Source organism: Morone saxatilis, unplaced genomic scaffold (assembly GCF_004916995.1).
Source record: "Morone saxatilis isolate NCDOM2014 unplaced genomic scaffold, NCSU_SB_2.0 Contig16, whole genome shotgun sequence".
Classification (NCBI taxonomy): Eukaryota; Metazoa; Chordata; class Actinopteri; family Moronidae; genus Morone; species Morone saxatilis.
In genome coordinates this window covers 508,467-523,765 of record NW_023339718.1, presented here as the reverse complement: position 1 = coordinate 523,765, position 15,299 = coordinate 508,467, and the positions used below count along the sequence as shown (strand labels likewise).

At 39.4% G+C, this 15,299-nt stretch overlaps 1 protein-coding gene across 2 annotated transcripts in view; it reads right to left on the bottom strand.

The window, feature by feature from the left end:
* Window positions 1–41: 41 nt before the first annotated feature.
* Window positions 42–15,299, bottom strand: part of LOC118326087 (ceramide transfer protein-like) — a 20,099-nt gene continuing 4,841 nt past the window's right edge. The window contains exons 4-18 of one of the 2 annotated variants that reach the window (XM_035658990.1): window positions 11,021–11,128; window positions 10,579–10,714; window positions 9,903–9,983; window positions 9,621–9,778; window positions 6,563–6,655; window positions 6,297–6,383; window positions 5,950–6,042; window positions 5,485–5,562; window positions 4,635–4,730; window positions 4,052–4,184; window positions 3,887–3,957; window positions 3,645–3,773; window positions 3,157–3,286; window positions 1,933–2,070; window positions 42–1,721 (exon numbers count right to left, since the gene is read on the bottom strand). In XM_035658990.1, coding sequence (XP_035514883.1) covers window positions 1,943–2,070; window positions 3,157–3,286; window positions 3,645–3,773; window positions 3,887–3,957; window positions 4,052–4,184; window positions 4,635–4,730; window positions 5,485–5,562; window positions 5,950–6,042; window positions 6,297–6,383; window positions 6,563–6,655; window positions 9,621–9,778; window positions 9,903–9,983; window positions 10,579–10,714; window positions 11,021–11,128 — 1,521 coding nt within the window. In that variant the 3' untranslated portion in view covers window positions 42–1,721; window positions 1,933–1,942. The remainder of the gene's footprint in view (window positions 1,722–1,932; window positions 2,071–3,156; window positions 3,287–3,644; window positions 3,774–3,886; window positions 3,958–4,051; window positions 4,185–4,634; window positions 4,731–5,484; window positions 5,563–5,949; window positions 6,043–6,296; window positions 6,384–6,562; window positions 6,656–9,620; window positions 9,779–9,902; window positions 9,984–10,578; window positions 10,715–11,020; window positions 11,129–15,299) is intronic. The other variant, XM_035658991.1, reaches the window with a different exon arrangement.

The following is a 15,299-nucleotide window of genomic DNA, read 5'->3' as shown; positions in this document are numbered from 1 at the left end:
TTCACAATAGTGGCACTAAAACAGTACACTGCACCTTTTTCTGTTGTGTAACAATTTTAATTTACAGAACATTGTCAAATTGCATTACATTTAGTGCAAATAATAACACTTCCGATGTACAACTTAGAAATATACAAAGTGTGTAGATTATTGACAAAATATCAAAATTAAAAACACTAAATGCATTCTTCAGCTGGCATTGCTTGTAGATCTAGCTATTGTAATCATCAGCAAAACAATTATCCAGATCCTTCCTAACATCAGACCCCTTCGACCAAAAAAAATCTGATAGTGAATTTTCGACCACGCAGATCTACTGATTGCAAAACTCCCAACTGTTGATGGCATAAAAATAACCTAGAGTAAATTTAAATCTTGAGGTAAGATGATGTGAAATGCTGACCCTTTCCCCCACCGCTCATTTCAGTGTTGATAAATGCACATCTGGTGGCTGTACAGTAGAGAAAACCAGGATTTTTAGGGTTCATCCTGGTGTCTAAGGCATTCTGGGGGTAGTTTATCAGTCAAAGGGCAAGAGGCCACTGCACTGTAGTGTGGCATGTGAAATGTAACATTAGAGTATAACTTTGAATGTAGGGTGTAGATGATATCTTACTCAACATTTTACAACTTCACTTTATCCTGCACAACAGCAGCAGGACTAATTTACAAACTTGACACTCGGGAATGGACAGACATTTTTTTCTGCCTCATCAGGGGCTGAAAATTGTGAAAAACAGCCTTGGCTATACAAAATGTATCCACTCATCTCTCAATGAAAGAGAGGAATCTTTATATCAGACACTGTTGCTGGCTATTTGCAAATATCTGTCACAAAACCGTGTGTGACATGGAGATCAAAGACAGATACATGCTGACAATAGGCCGCAACTTAGCATCTATAAACCACAGTCAATTACATCATAGATATCCAATTGATTGATTATCAGTTCAACTGTGTCAAAAATATTGTCTAACACAAGTTAATTAGACTTATAAAATGCTTCAGGTATCCTTGGCCCATTACTGTCATCAAATTCAAGCGTTTAACAGTCAATTCACATTTCTCATATTGGTAAACTAACTGAAAACTGTGTTTTCTCTGTACAATACATTGTGTCCATGGTGCTCTCTGGAAGCTACTTTATAACAATCTAGAAATATAAAGATTTCAAAGGTTTAGGTTCTGGCCCCCCATCAAACTGCAAAGAGAGTAATCACTAGAGGGACAGGAGAAGGCAAGAAAGAGGAGATACTGTACCACACCTCATCAATGCTTTTCCTGTCAATATCTACTTTCCTCTCTCATGGTAGTTACTTTAGCAGCAGCAAAACAAGTAGCTGTAATACTAGTGATTAAAGCAAACCCAAAAAAGTCAAGAAGTATGTAATCATAAGAAATGTACAAAACAATTTACAAAAAAAGCAAATAATCGGTAACAACCATTCAAAAACCACTTAGGAAACTCTTGAATTTACATACAAATGTACCAATGACCAACAGATGGTGTTAAGCCATTATAATGTGGCTGGGATGACAACTACTGATGGATTAAAGCCGTAAAACCAGTCTCTTCTACAAGCAGGTGTCAGTGGGACGTCCAGGATGATATGGTGCCCTGCCTGTAGTAAGTTTGAAAACAGGTCATGTAGTCACGGAAAGCTTGTTCATTGCTGAACAGCGAAGCCTCTCCAGTGGGCAACCCTGGCCCGCTGCAAGCCTGAAACAAAAGGGGAGGTAAAAGTCAACAAAAGTTAACAAAACTGAAATAACAGATGTATTTGTTGGCTTTTCCATGGTTTAAATTACAGATAAAGCACCAGCCAAGATATATTCCTTTCAACAACGTCAGTAACAGTGTGATAAATGCAATACCTCTGTTTAATTGCTTTCTCAGTTGTAAAACAAAATGTGTTTGGGTTCCTGGTTACCTCTTTGTGTTCAGAAGAGGATGGGCTTCCCAGCAGTTTTATCCTGGACATAGGAGGTGAAGCGCTTGAGGAACTTAGGATATTCTCTCTTTGCCACAGCTCTGAGAACTGATGCTGGAGCCCAGCCTCCAGGGTTTACTGCAGGCACACAGAGGAACATTATCAGTAAACTACATGTACGTGCTAACTTATAGTAAAATTATAAGTCATAAACCCACAGTGTAAAGATTCAGTACACACACTTGGGTCTAGGGTGCCCTCTAGTGAGAGGAAATGTAATGCTTATTTTTCTCAAATGAACTCCCATAACCTGCCTGACTTCTCAAACAATAAATTGGCTCAGGATTCCTTCTGCAGAGCTGCTTTATGTCACAATCTCCTTGTCAGGAAGAAGTCAGGGGAGGGAGGAAGCTGTACAAGTCTGGACTGACATTTCAAAGACACAAGCACACAGACAGTCTAGCTTGTGTGTCGGCTACCAGCTGTACCAAGACCAATTAGGTTGTTCATTTGAGAAAAAGGTGTCAGACAAACAATAGAATAGAATTTTAGAATTTAAAAACAAAATAAAATAAAACAAGCCAGCTACAGTTTTTCTGACAGTTTAGCTACACTGAATCCATATACAATGGATCTACTAAATCCACTTGTTTTCTTTTAGGCCCCTATGTGACCTGCGGCTATTTGTTGATGGTTTAAACACCTGCTCACCATCACTCAATAAGTCAACATAACCCCCCACCCAGCTAACTTCATGTGCCAACTCAAGTAAACATTCAAGCTGTATTTATTGAGGCTATGACAGTGGGGCTTTTGAGGACTTTTCTGCTTCCCTTAAGCTATAATCCAAAAGCACAATATATCTTCATCAGTTTGCCAATGCATTAGCCTATCAGAGTATCAGTCTAGTGCTTAACATTTTCATTTTTGCTTTCTTTAATTTCTCCTCCACCACTTCCTTCAGGTTTTACTTATATTAGTGTGGACTGTCCACAGACAGAAAATAACACAATGATGCAAATTGACCGGGGGTTGAGGCCTCAGCTTAACACTTTGTTCTCATATTTACAGTAGGTTGGATGTTAATACTAAAGGTGTTTGTAGGTAGATTATACTTGGATTGATGACAATAGAGAGGCTTTGTTCTGTTGGCTGCTGATCTTGCTCTCTCTCTAGGGCATATACACTGAGATCAAAACCTTATCAGGCTGGAGAGGCACTCACCATTGGCAACGTAGGTGATCTTACAAAGGATGTTGTCTCTGCTGATCTCTTTATCACCCTCTGGTGGGCTGACCAGCGTTTGGCAAATCATAGCAACATTGATTTTGGCACGAACACACCGGTTTGTGGGCTGAAAGTAAAGCAAAAATGTAAATGTAGACAATCCCCAAGCGGCCATACATTTCACTGTTGCTAATTTGAAAGAGTAATTGAGGTTATGAGGTCTAGAACGACTCTTTCTTCCATTTATCCATACAGAGGGCCATATAAAAAAGCCTTGTTTGACTAAGCTATAACTGTAATTATATGCTGTAATGAATCAAATGCATTTTTAATCACAGTACTTGGATGCCTCATACATCTAGGAAAATGTCAAAAATGAATAAATAAGAAATGCATACAAAAATAGGCCAAGCAGTATAACTTAATAGTTGTCAGCTCACTTGCAATGTTGCATGATAGTAGTAAGTGTAATGTAATACTCTTACAAGGGCTTTGTCGTGTTCCACAGAGAAGTTGCAGACCAGCCATGTGTCGGGATCATTTTCATTTGTTGCCAAGATCTTCCTGATTGCTGACAGATAGAGGACATCTCTCTGAGACGCAGGCCACACTCTCTGAAACACAACCAGAGGCATTCAGTTGGAAATAAAATAGGCTACAGAATATAACTGATCAAATGTGCAACACATTCCTGCAAACATCTAAAACTACCATGAAGTCAATATACCTTGTGCGTCTGGTAAACAATGACGGCATTATCAGAGAGAGATTCCACAACGTTGAAATTTTCAATGGTGGCTGAGGGAGGAAGAGTTCAGTCAGGTTATGACATTAAAACAGAGAAAGTCAAACTGTGTTGATGTGATGGTGTCTTCTGGGATAGTGAACTTACTCTCCCAGTCCAATCGGACATCTGTGTCCCAGAAGTAGTGGCAGACTTCATGTCCTGTCACCCCCTTCACAGAATGTGTAGCTTTTAGAGGATCCAACACAATACCGTTCTCCTCTACTTCTCTCCTGTACACCTGTTACACAAAGTACAGAACAAATGGAAAGTCAAATCAGTACTACAAACATATTCATAACCTCGCTACAAAACCTACCCTGAAGGTTCCTCTTAATTCTACCAGTGACGGATAACCTGATCTGACATGAAACTGATCTGCATGGAGTATTTTATTTAACGGTCTTGTGTACTGGTTCTCAAACACACTGGACCTTTAAGTAAAATAAGTCGTGGTAACTTATTTCATGGAGTTAATGGATTCATTTTCAATTATGGCATGAATTTTACTTCTACTTAAAATATTTGATTAGTTCTTCCACTTCCATTAGCTGATAAATGTTCCCCTGTTTCTGATCTATCAATGCTTCTACTGCAAACAGTTCCATTAAAAAAAGTGAATGAGATTTAAATATTCACAGCTAGCAATCAAGGGAAATGATTCATAGTTGCTTCTCTCCTCTGTACTCACCTTCATCTCTCCTTCCTCTATTACCAGCTGCCAGTTGGCATCTCCACCCATGTCCTGAAGAGAGTAAGTCATATGATTCTGCACCATCTCCTCCACCTAAGAGACAGATTAGATTTTTTACATTAGACTCTTTTACGGTTCTTTGCCTGCCTATTTGAGGACATGCTTTGAAACAAGACACAGTTTGAGGAAAAGAATGAATTGCACAATACATGATAAATAACTTATAGTCTTGAGCAATGGATCACACCTACCACCTGTCCTTTGTAACACAAAAGGTTTTGATAACACGATTGGAGGCAAACAGAAAAAAATATTTCTCTCAGAATCTTAAGAATTCTTTAAGAAAATAGGTTATCCACTGAGCAATAACCAAATAAATATTTGAACACTTGATCCTGCTTGGGGCTGCTATTCAACATCCCAAAAATGCATTAAGTACACAGTGCAGTCTGGATTTATGTCTGCTCATGCTGTGGAAGATGGAGCAATGCAAGGACAGGAAATGAAGCGGTTTCACTAGATTCCAGTCATGCAGCATTAGACTAACTATATTTTTGTCAGTGGTATGATGACAACCGTTATGTGAGACAACCTGTTAGTCACTCCAGCAATGTCAATTTTATCCAGTCAGGTTTTTTTGTTAGTGCATCACAAAATACTATAAAACCTTTGGTGTAAAAACCTAACAGAAATATTCTACTTCAAACAAAGGAAATGTTTGTTAAAGCCTGGAGAGACTGATTAGTAGGCATTCTCATGCTATCTGCTCATGCACCCTCTGCCTGCAGTGGAAAGCATTCGCATCCCCCTGCAGATGCAGGTGCTTGCTGTTGACAAAATACAGTACCTGAGCGCTGAATCTGTGAATGTCATCTGAAGCACTGACTAGCTCAACGGAGGACAGGGAAGAAGAATGGCTATGCGGCTGTACAGCAGAGAGGAAGATTGAAAGAGAAAAGAATAAGGAACAAAACAGAAAGAAGCCCCACTGCAGCAGTCAAGAGGATACAATAATGACCTGTGTTCAAGTAGTATTTCATATGAAAAATGTTATGTAAGCTCTCAAATTACTGCAAAAAGCACAAACTGATTGTTTGTGTGAACAGATTTAGGCGAAGCATGGAGACATTATGAGAAAGTGTCAGCACACAAGTTGCGGTTGCAGAGCTTTATAGGCAGATCACACTGGTTGTAAGCTGATTAGGCTTCAGACAGAAATTCTGAGTAATGGCAAACAATAGCCTTAAATTAGAACAAAGTACAATGGAAATAAGATGTATATTAAAGAGAAAAAAAGAAATGTATTGTGCACCTTGGTGGCAAATCGATGTGTACCAATGGTGGAGTAGGCGTCTCCAGGAGGAACCGGAGTTAGTCGAGGTATCCTGACCTTCTCTGACTGGCACTGAGGGACAGAGAGTAGGAGTTTGGTAAGAGAGAGAATATTAGAGAAAAGCAAAATCTCTGTGTGCAAATTATGAAACTGGGCTTTAGTTCACTTTGAAACACATTTAAACAAAGCAAAGACAGATAGAGGCAGAGAGAAAGATGAGGAAGGAAGGAACAAGAGAGTTTCTAGAATAAATGTGTAATTGTTGTCTACAAACAAACATATATTTTGATTCTGCAAGAAAAAATACATTTAGATCTTGGTCTCACCTGTTCCTCTATCTTGTCCTGTCGGTCCAAAGCAGCTTCCACTGCATCAAAGAACTCATCTTCATTGATCAGGCTGTTGGGACCCTCCTGTGGAAAGCAAATGTTGTCAGCAATATAAGAATCCTGTGAGAACTGTATTGCAAAAAGTGCAGAATGATAAAAATAAAATACACATGCCATAAGACATGGGACAGAGTTAAGAATCCATTCTAATGTGGTTTATCGAGCCAATTCTAATCCATTTATTTTATCCAGTTTCATCTTGCCTCGTAGTCTGGGCCTCCGTAGTGTGACTTTTTCTTCAGTTCATTCATAGCAGACTTGTAGGCATCTTCAACCCTCCTCCTCTTCTCTAGCTCCTGAACACACAGAGAGAGCAGCAGGACAGTTAGTGAAACTGTATTAAACAACAGTGAGAGCATGAAATTAGTAACAACCATTAAAGAAATCTGCTTTGCCCCTGTTAATCTTCAACATTAGACAACAAACTAGAAATATCACGAGAACCAATACTTCCGTACCAAGTCGATGACAACGTTTTGAAAAACGTGACAATACTCGTTTTTCTACAGCACAGTAAGTGCCAGGAATCAATTATTCCTGACGGCGCTCCTCCTGTACAGTAATGACAGTCACACTGCTCTGCAGAGACACAAAGACAGACGCTCTCTTGCACAGATACAGTGTTTATTTTGCCAGCACGGAGCAGGTAAAGAGTACAAGTAAAGAGCGGTGAACACATCGGCTGGTGCCGATGTCTTTCGGTGCCACAATGGTTTTGATTGTTTTGACAGTCTACGTCATTAACAATGATCAACACGTGGCTCACCTGCTGTTGTTAAAATTAACAGAAAGTGGGTGACTATAAAACATTGGGTGACTATAAAAGTTACTGCTGAAGAAAGTCAAAGACACAGACACAGAGAGAGAAACAGGGAGAGGCGGGGTACCGGTGTGTGCTGTACATAGGTGGAAAAGACTACTGAAAGGAAAAGCAAGGTGAGCAGAAAAACGTAGTTTGAGTTGAGTGAAATAAGTAAATAAGTAAACATCTATTAGTAAAGGGGAAACTGTTATTGTTTTTGTCACGTTCTTAAAAAAAAGGAGTGCATCTTGAAGTATACGGGATTCATTATTTTGCTTTTGTGCTTTTGTGGAATTTCACTGGTATTGGTATCGACTACTACATTTCTGGTATCATGACATGCAAAAAAGGTATTCATTGTTAGTGTCAGAAAACATGCTCATTTGATCAGATTACAGCTGATATAGTTGCAAATTACAAAACATTCAAGGAAACCCACCATGTACCATCATGCAGCTGTGTGTGCATTCAAACAGGTTTTACCTAATATCTTGTCCCGAGCCAAAGGATAGAGACAACAGACTTCTGCTATACAATGGAGAACTAAGGAGGTTGGATTATCTTCCAATGGCAAATCAACTGTTTTCACCATCTATTACTTTAAAGCACAGAAACCTCAAAAACCAGCCAACAAAATTTTGCCTCTTTGTGAGCGCAAATGTACCAAAATACAATAAAATGTACAATTCAGACTGAAGCCTGACACTGCACAAAAAACCCTTCACATTTCTGATGCAGTGGATCTACACTGCGATAAGAGAAAGCAAGCTAACAAAAGCAATTGTGGCTAAAGGTATACTGTGATATAAAGTATTCTCTTAAAAATAATTAAACAGAGGAACCAGAAAGAGACAACAAAACCAAACAAAGTTTACAGGAAGGTGTGGACACACACCTGGTCCAAAATAAACATGTGATCCTGTTCTTAACTGTGTGAAATCACATTACACAGACAGACAGACAGACAGACAGACAGACAGACAGACAGACAGAGACCTACTTTAAAGAAGTGGCTACAGGTCTGTAGAGGTATCCATCTCTTTGTCTCGTATTTGAACAGCTCTGTCCTTCTTTGAAGTGGAGGCTTCCACAAACTGCCCCATGAAGTCCGAGTAGTCATTTTCTAATTCACTCTCTGTACGAGTCTGAGCAGTGTTCTACTATTTCTAGTTCCCTACTCCACATTGGCAGTTAATCTTCACACACATCACCAAACACAGATAAGATTGAGGTACTTTTACTCGAGCAGTCAAACTAACTGAAAGCACTTCCCGGGTTTAGTTGGTTTTAGGGTTGGGCAGCACACCTTTTCACACAGAAAAAAAAGAAAGAAACTGGTTTGACAACATCAGCTGAGCTGATCAGGATGTAAGCATGAGGAGCTCTGAAGAGAATACCTTTACAGACACAGCCGGCTCTCCAGATAAAACAAAATCCATCAATGGAAGATAGTTATGGGAACTCAAACCATTCTAATACAAAACAAAACAATCAAATAACAAAGGGTTAAAGCTCACTGTGAGCAACAGGTGTATGTGTGCTTCTGGTAAGCAAGTCTGACTGTTCATATGTTCATTGAGCTATACCATTAATGTTACATTATTTGATACAGCTGGTTTACATTAACCACCTGTAAACCAGGTATATCTCATGACAATGGCTGCCTTTCAGTAAGCTGGACTATGAAATTAGAGGACTCTTCAACTGTTTTTTCCCAATGCTGACTAAGCACACATTCTTTAACACCATGTTGCTTTACAGTGTCAACTGACAGTTGAACAGGGAGCTATATTGCGAAATGCATTGCTACAGGCACCTTAACATTTCCCACAGAAAATATATTGAGAACTTAACTGAAAACAACAACAGACACAAATGACTTTACAAGATGAAGTTTACTAAAAGTTACCCAAAAAAATTAATATGTAAATATAATATGAAGTCGCAAAAATCCTACATAACCACGGGAGAGTTTAACAATAAGGACTAATAAAAGCAGATCTGAACTACATTCTAAGGAATCAAGACTTGTCTAAGCTGTTCATTCATACAGCTATTTATTTAATACAGCTAGTGGAATTTAAATTGTAAATCAATATCAAAGCCACTTCCATTCTTTAACCTTCGAGCTTTTCCAAAACAACCACTGTACCTTTTTAATAGTAAACTTCCCATCAACATCACTATCAATATGAAAAGCTGACTGTTTTTACATACTAGAATCATAGCTAGACATTTGGACTGGAGTGTTGCACCACATCCTCGTCACCTGAAGAACAGAGCCTAAAACCACCAAACTCATAATAACCACCTCCTTCAAAGACAATGGAAGGAAACAAGTAGCTCCACAGTCTGCAGACACACCCACTTAAAAGTCTGTTTATTACACTGCACATGACACATCACACACTGTGAGTGACATGTAATTTAATTAATGTGTGAAGCATGCAAAACCATACCTTGTCCAGTCTCTTCTGCCAGCTGTCCTCTCGTTTGACCATCAGTTCGATGCAGTGGGACAAGGTAGAGAGGATGCCTGCTGTGGTGGCCTTGAAGGTGATGGCCTCACCCTTGAAGTCTATCCCGTTCATACCTTTGGGACTGGCAGGGGAAAACACTGGCACAGGCAGATGGACATTACAGACGTTTACATTAAAAAGGAATCAGTTATTACGGGGCCAAGTGATAAAAATGTATTTTTACACAGATATTCTAAATTGAAGAATTTCAGATAAACTCACATTTCTCTTTGCTGCCATTGTTGTTGTGATTATATTCACCGGCGTCAGGTCTAGTAGGAAATTCTTCTTCATCCTCCTCTACTACTGGTAAAAAAACAACAGCAATCTCAGATCTGTCTACTATCTATCTGTCTGTCTGTCTGTCCAGTTAATTCATTAAATATAGAAATGGAATAAATATCTTAACCTGGACACATAGCTATATAATAGTTTAACATTTTCAAACCTATTCAACAGGGATAGTTGTATGCTTGCTACTAGCAAGCTACTTCTTCTTAACTGGACAATTGTTGTACAAATACAAAATGTCTAGCAAAAAAAAAAAAGCATCATCCAGATTAAACTACATGTTTATTTAACCTACATAAAAGAGCAAGTTCAATTTCTTCCCACAAAGTGCCCTGGAAGTGGATATTGATTTTTGTTTGTCAATAAGTCTTACCAACCACTCCCTTTCAACTCTGATACTGCATGAACAAAGTAAAGAAGCTCCCCATCTAGAAATTCTTTCCTGTAAACATCAATACTAATTCTTCCTTACCATGTCCATACTGCTCAAATATCAGATTCTTTTGAAGGGTAAAACACAACCAATTTAATACAAATTCAAACCTATTCAAACTAAATCTCTGACACAATACAAACTCCATAATAGTGCATCTGTGCCACACGTTACCTCGGTCTCTCTGAAATTCATCTTTGGAGACATCAGCACAGGAGTCAAAGTATTTTTGCAGGGTGTCCACTTGTCTGCACAGAATGTCCCGGAAGGTTTCCATTTCTGCTAGCTTCTCACGCAACCTGTGCCCCTTCTGAGCAGAGAAAAACAGAAGTAAAGAGATGCAATCAGAGGCTGTCGGGGAAAGATTCCTTTGCTTTAACCACAAAGTAAGGTCTAACACTTGACATTCTTACAAATGCTATATGTATTTATAATAGATGTAGCCTTTAGTTGGTATTTCAGAAGGTGCTTTTGTATATTTGGCCAAAGTTTAAATGTATATTGATGGAAATACTTAAGAGAGGACAGGGAAGGACTGAGAATTTGACAAGATTACTATTATGATACTGTTAAGTGTTCAACATCTTCAAACTCTTCAATCTTTTTTTTTTTTTACCTTGAAGGAGGATGTGGATGTGGCAGACAAGGCGCTGGCTGCAGAGGTGAGAGACAACATGGAACCATGACGCCTGAGACTGGTTTCTGAACCATAACCAGACTCAGCCTGAAATCAAGAGAGAGGGATTGAAGGAAATAGAGGAAAGAAAGAGAATGCGGGAAGGAGAGAGTGTGATAGCGAGGGGAAGGAAAACAGAGGATGCATGGAGAAAGTAGAAGCAAAGAGTGGGGAACAGAAGATCAGTAAATGGACAAAACACATTGAATAATCTGCAATATAATAAGAAAGTTCATAAAAAATAGAGAGACAGAGAGAGGGGGAAATCAATTCTAGCAGTCAGAAGCACTGAGTAATGCTGAGCTCGACCAGAGCATGACCTACACCTACACAGACAAACAGTCTGTTGAAAAGGACTGGGGCTGACAAATAGACACATGCGTCAACCCAGCCAGTAGACCTGATCCTGGTAGGTGGTTTAGAAACAGTGGAAATAAATTACACTGTACTGCAGAGTTTACAAATCTAAGCTTGACTGCGACTTTCTGGAGGAAAATACTGTTTATACCCATTAGTACATGTGTGCTGTCTCACATGGCAGTATAAAACAGCCATTAGGGTGTGGCAGTGATAGCATTTGTTCCATTAAACAGCCAACTTATGACTGCGCAATGACTGATGCCTGTGACTGCCAACTCAGAGTGACAGAATTTTATTATACAGTTTGTATGTGCGAACCACACCAAAGCAAAATATTCTTGTTTGTGCCACAGGTAGCTCTTGACTGTTATCCAAAGACAACTAATTCATGACCAAACATTAGTCCCACACTTAAATTCATACCTTTACTCAACTAGTATATACATTAAAGAAGAGCTAGTGCGACTGAAATCCTTTTATGTATGAATCAGGACCCTAACATGCTGGTGGTATGTTTTATGAGTCTAAATATAATTGCTAAGGTTTACTCATGGGCTTAGTGAGTTATTTTCCTCTTCATTATCAAAGTAACATTTGTTTTTGCTGTGGTCCACAATTAATATATTCCTGTTTTCAAAATGTCATGCAGAAGTATTTCTTAAGAACAGTGAGCAAACTCAAGAGTAAGTCAGAGGACGAACTCGAGAGAGAGCACACATACATTCCTCTGCTAGAGGATCTTACAACACTTACAACAGTGTGACAGACTGGGAGAATTGACACTACTGGACAGTGAGCTGAGTGGTAGACTGTTAAAGACCAAAGTCAACTGAAAATAAAGTCTCACTTTACAAACAGGTACAGTATGTTTACATTCATAAAATAAAATAAAACTAATTTCATTCATTACAGTTTAAATCATTTTTACCTTTTGTCACAGCCTACATTTCAAACAGCTGAGAGACAGTTGGGCAGTTACATGGGTAAATAAAAACTTGACAAAAAGTGCTACGGACCAAACGCTGCTCTTACAACACTACCACTAAAGAATCTTATCTTCTGTAGTTTATTTCTCTGATCAGACTGAGATATTGCACATTTTGCTGAAATCCTTGTTCCTGTATTGCTAGCTTGGGCAGCGAGAAGAAGAGGCAAAGCAATACACTGATGAAACATGAAGACCAATCTGTGACAGCTCCAGAGATTGCCATCTTTATGCACCTGGTCAGCTGCATAACACAGCCATGCAAACCAAACACCCACTCATACACAACACATAAAATGGCATCTCGTGCCCACGGCTTTGTGATGGTAATGAGATAAGTGTACAGTAACTGACCACAGCAACCGCTGAGTGCTTTTTACGCATCTGAGCACATTTCTGCTTGTGAAATCATCTCCCATTAAAACAGCTGGTGGTTTAGCACACAGCCATTCAGCACAAGCTTAATCTCTAAACAAAAAAAAAAAAAAAAATGATGAATGATTTATAGCGATGACTGACATGCAGCGGAGTTCAATGCTCAAGCTAGCCCATTAGTGCTGCTAATGTGAAAAACTGCACACATGCAACTAGATCTTTGCAATGTTTGGACGACAGCAAAGATAGGTTAAGTTTATTAATCATTCATGTCACAACACAAATCATGCTAATTTTAAGACTTCAGTGAAGAGTGACAATGAACGAGGAGCATGCCAACATGCTATAAGCCCACCATTTGGCCATTCCAACACCCAATGCAGAGCAGGACACTGCTGCAGTCCCGGCGATTTGCTGGCCCCAACATGGCCCAGACGCTGCCCCAAAACTCCCACTGTTCTGACAATTCAGAGGCTTAAATCCAGTATTCCCATTTCCCCGGACACACCTCACTGAGGAACAAAAGGAGAGAGGAGGAGGTGGAGAAGAGAAGCCATACAGACTCAGCTTAGCACATCAAGTAAATGAAAGCAGCTATAAGAGAGGCGGAAGAGGGAAAAGTCATTTGCTCTATAGCCGCCAGAGGAGAGGCAGACGCTCGCTGTTCCATGAAGCAGAAGAGACACACAGAGCCAAAAGGATGAGTCTTGCAATTCCTCGGCAGAGTGAAGCAGGTCTGCTGTCAGTCAGATCTTCCGCGAGACACACGGACTCAAAAACGCACACGCACATGCACTCCACTCTTGCTGTATTTATCAACAGACCACACACACACCCTGATATGTGGAACCTTTTCATCTCGTCCATCTTTACGTCCAGCATCCATTACTGAGCAAACTGTGACTGTGTGCGTTTGCATGTAAGAGACAGAGCGAGAGGGGGATAAAAAAAGAGGGGTGCATGCATGTATGCATTAAAGAGAAAGAGAGAGAGAGAGTGAGGGAGAGACAGAGAGACGAGGGCTGTCCGGAGCTGTTTGTGTGATAGACCACCTAAGTACCAAATGGGTGGGCAAGTGAAGCAGCCTACTGTAGATTATGAAAGAGAGAGAGAGAGAGAGACAGACAGAGAGAGACAGAGAGTGGGAGGCAGGGAACAATATTTGTCTGGATCTTCTGTATTACTTCTATCTACCTTACTCTCCTTCTATCTTATTGTGATTTGCCGATATCCCCTTGTGAAACCTGATATAGGCTAATAGTGTTCAGACTGTGCCAACAACCAGCCTCAAGAGGCGGTGGAAAAACTAAGAATAAACACAAGGGGTTTCCCCCATTCCCTCCCATATCACCCCTCTGAATCCGACAGAATGGAACAGTCTTCTCAGTATGATCAAGAGTTTTATGTGTCCCTCTTGATTTTTGTTGCTGTGAGAACAGGCGATTAAAAAAATGCATTATTCATCAAGGGCTGCACTTTATGTCCCTACATTTCACACGACTTTTTCCACCACCAACACAAACACACCCACACATAAAAACACAATGGACTTGCATAAAAAAACTGCTTTTTTTCCCTGTACAAAAACAGTCTAATTTTGTAACATGGATATGCAAATGGTGTTTTGCGTTTGCAAAGTGGCTCATGAGAGGCATTTAAAAGCTGTAATCATGACTTGTTTTGATATGTAAAATACACATATAAAAGCACAATTACAGTTGTTAGATACTGACATAAACCGTTTATTAATTTGGAACAAAAAATGCAAGCCCACAACACCTCAAAAAGTAGTTTTAAAAAGTTGAATTGTCACAAAAATTTTATTTATCTATGTCAAAATTACTTAATGCTTGAAGAAGGACGTTTTAAATTGAATTACTAGGAACAAACACGGATTTGATTCTGATTTCTAATGATAATTTCCATGTTAATTTCTCAGCACTGAGAATGGAAAATAAAACTACAAATGAAATAAATTTGTACATTAAACAAAGAAACTGAAAAGTGACACTATTCTAAGGCTACACCGGTTTATGCACTCTCTGGTCCTGACACAAAGATGAAAATCAGAGTGTAAGTAGATTGCAAGATGATGCATGATGCAAGCTCTTCTTTGTCCAGCTGGGAGCAGTGCAGACACAATCACTTATGGCAATACTGCAGGTAGTGCTGCATTAAGCTCACTGAGGTTACTGTAGGTCACAATCCAGACATAACCCTGAAAAATACTCTCACACAGTCGTTAATGGAGTAGAGACCTTCGGTCACTCACACTGCACTGACACCCAGTAGCACTAACGAAACCATCCATTTTAGTGGAGAAGCTGGCCTAATGAGAATTTACAGGATAGTGATTCTGTTTCCAGGGTGGTATATTTATGGTGGTCTCTCAACTACAGTGTTTTTATGTGGTAAACTCAAGAAATATTAATATTATTTAATTGGTAAATGGTAAATGGACCTGTACTTGTATAGCGCCTTTCTAGCCTTCTGACCACT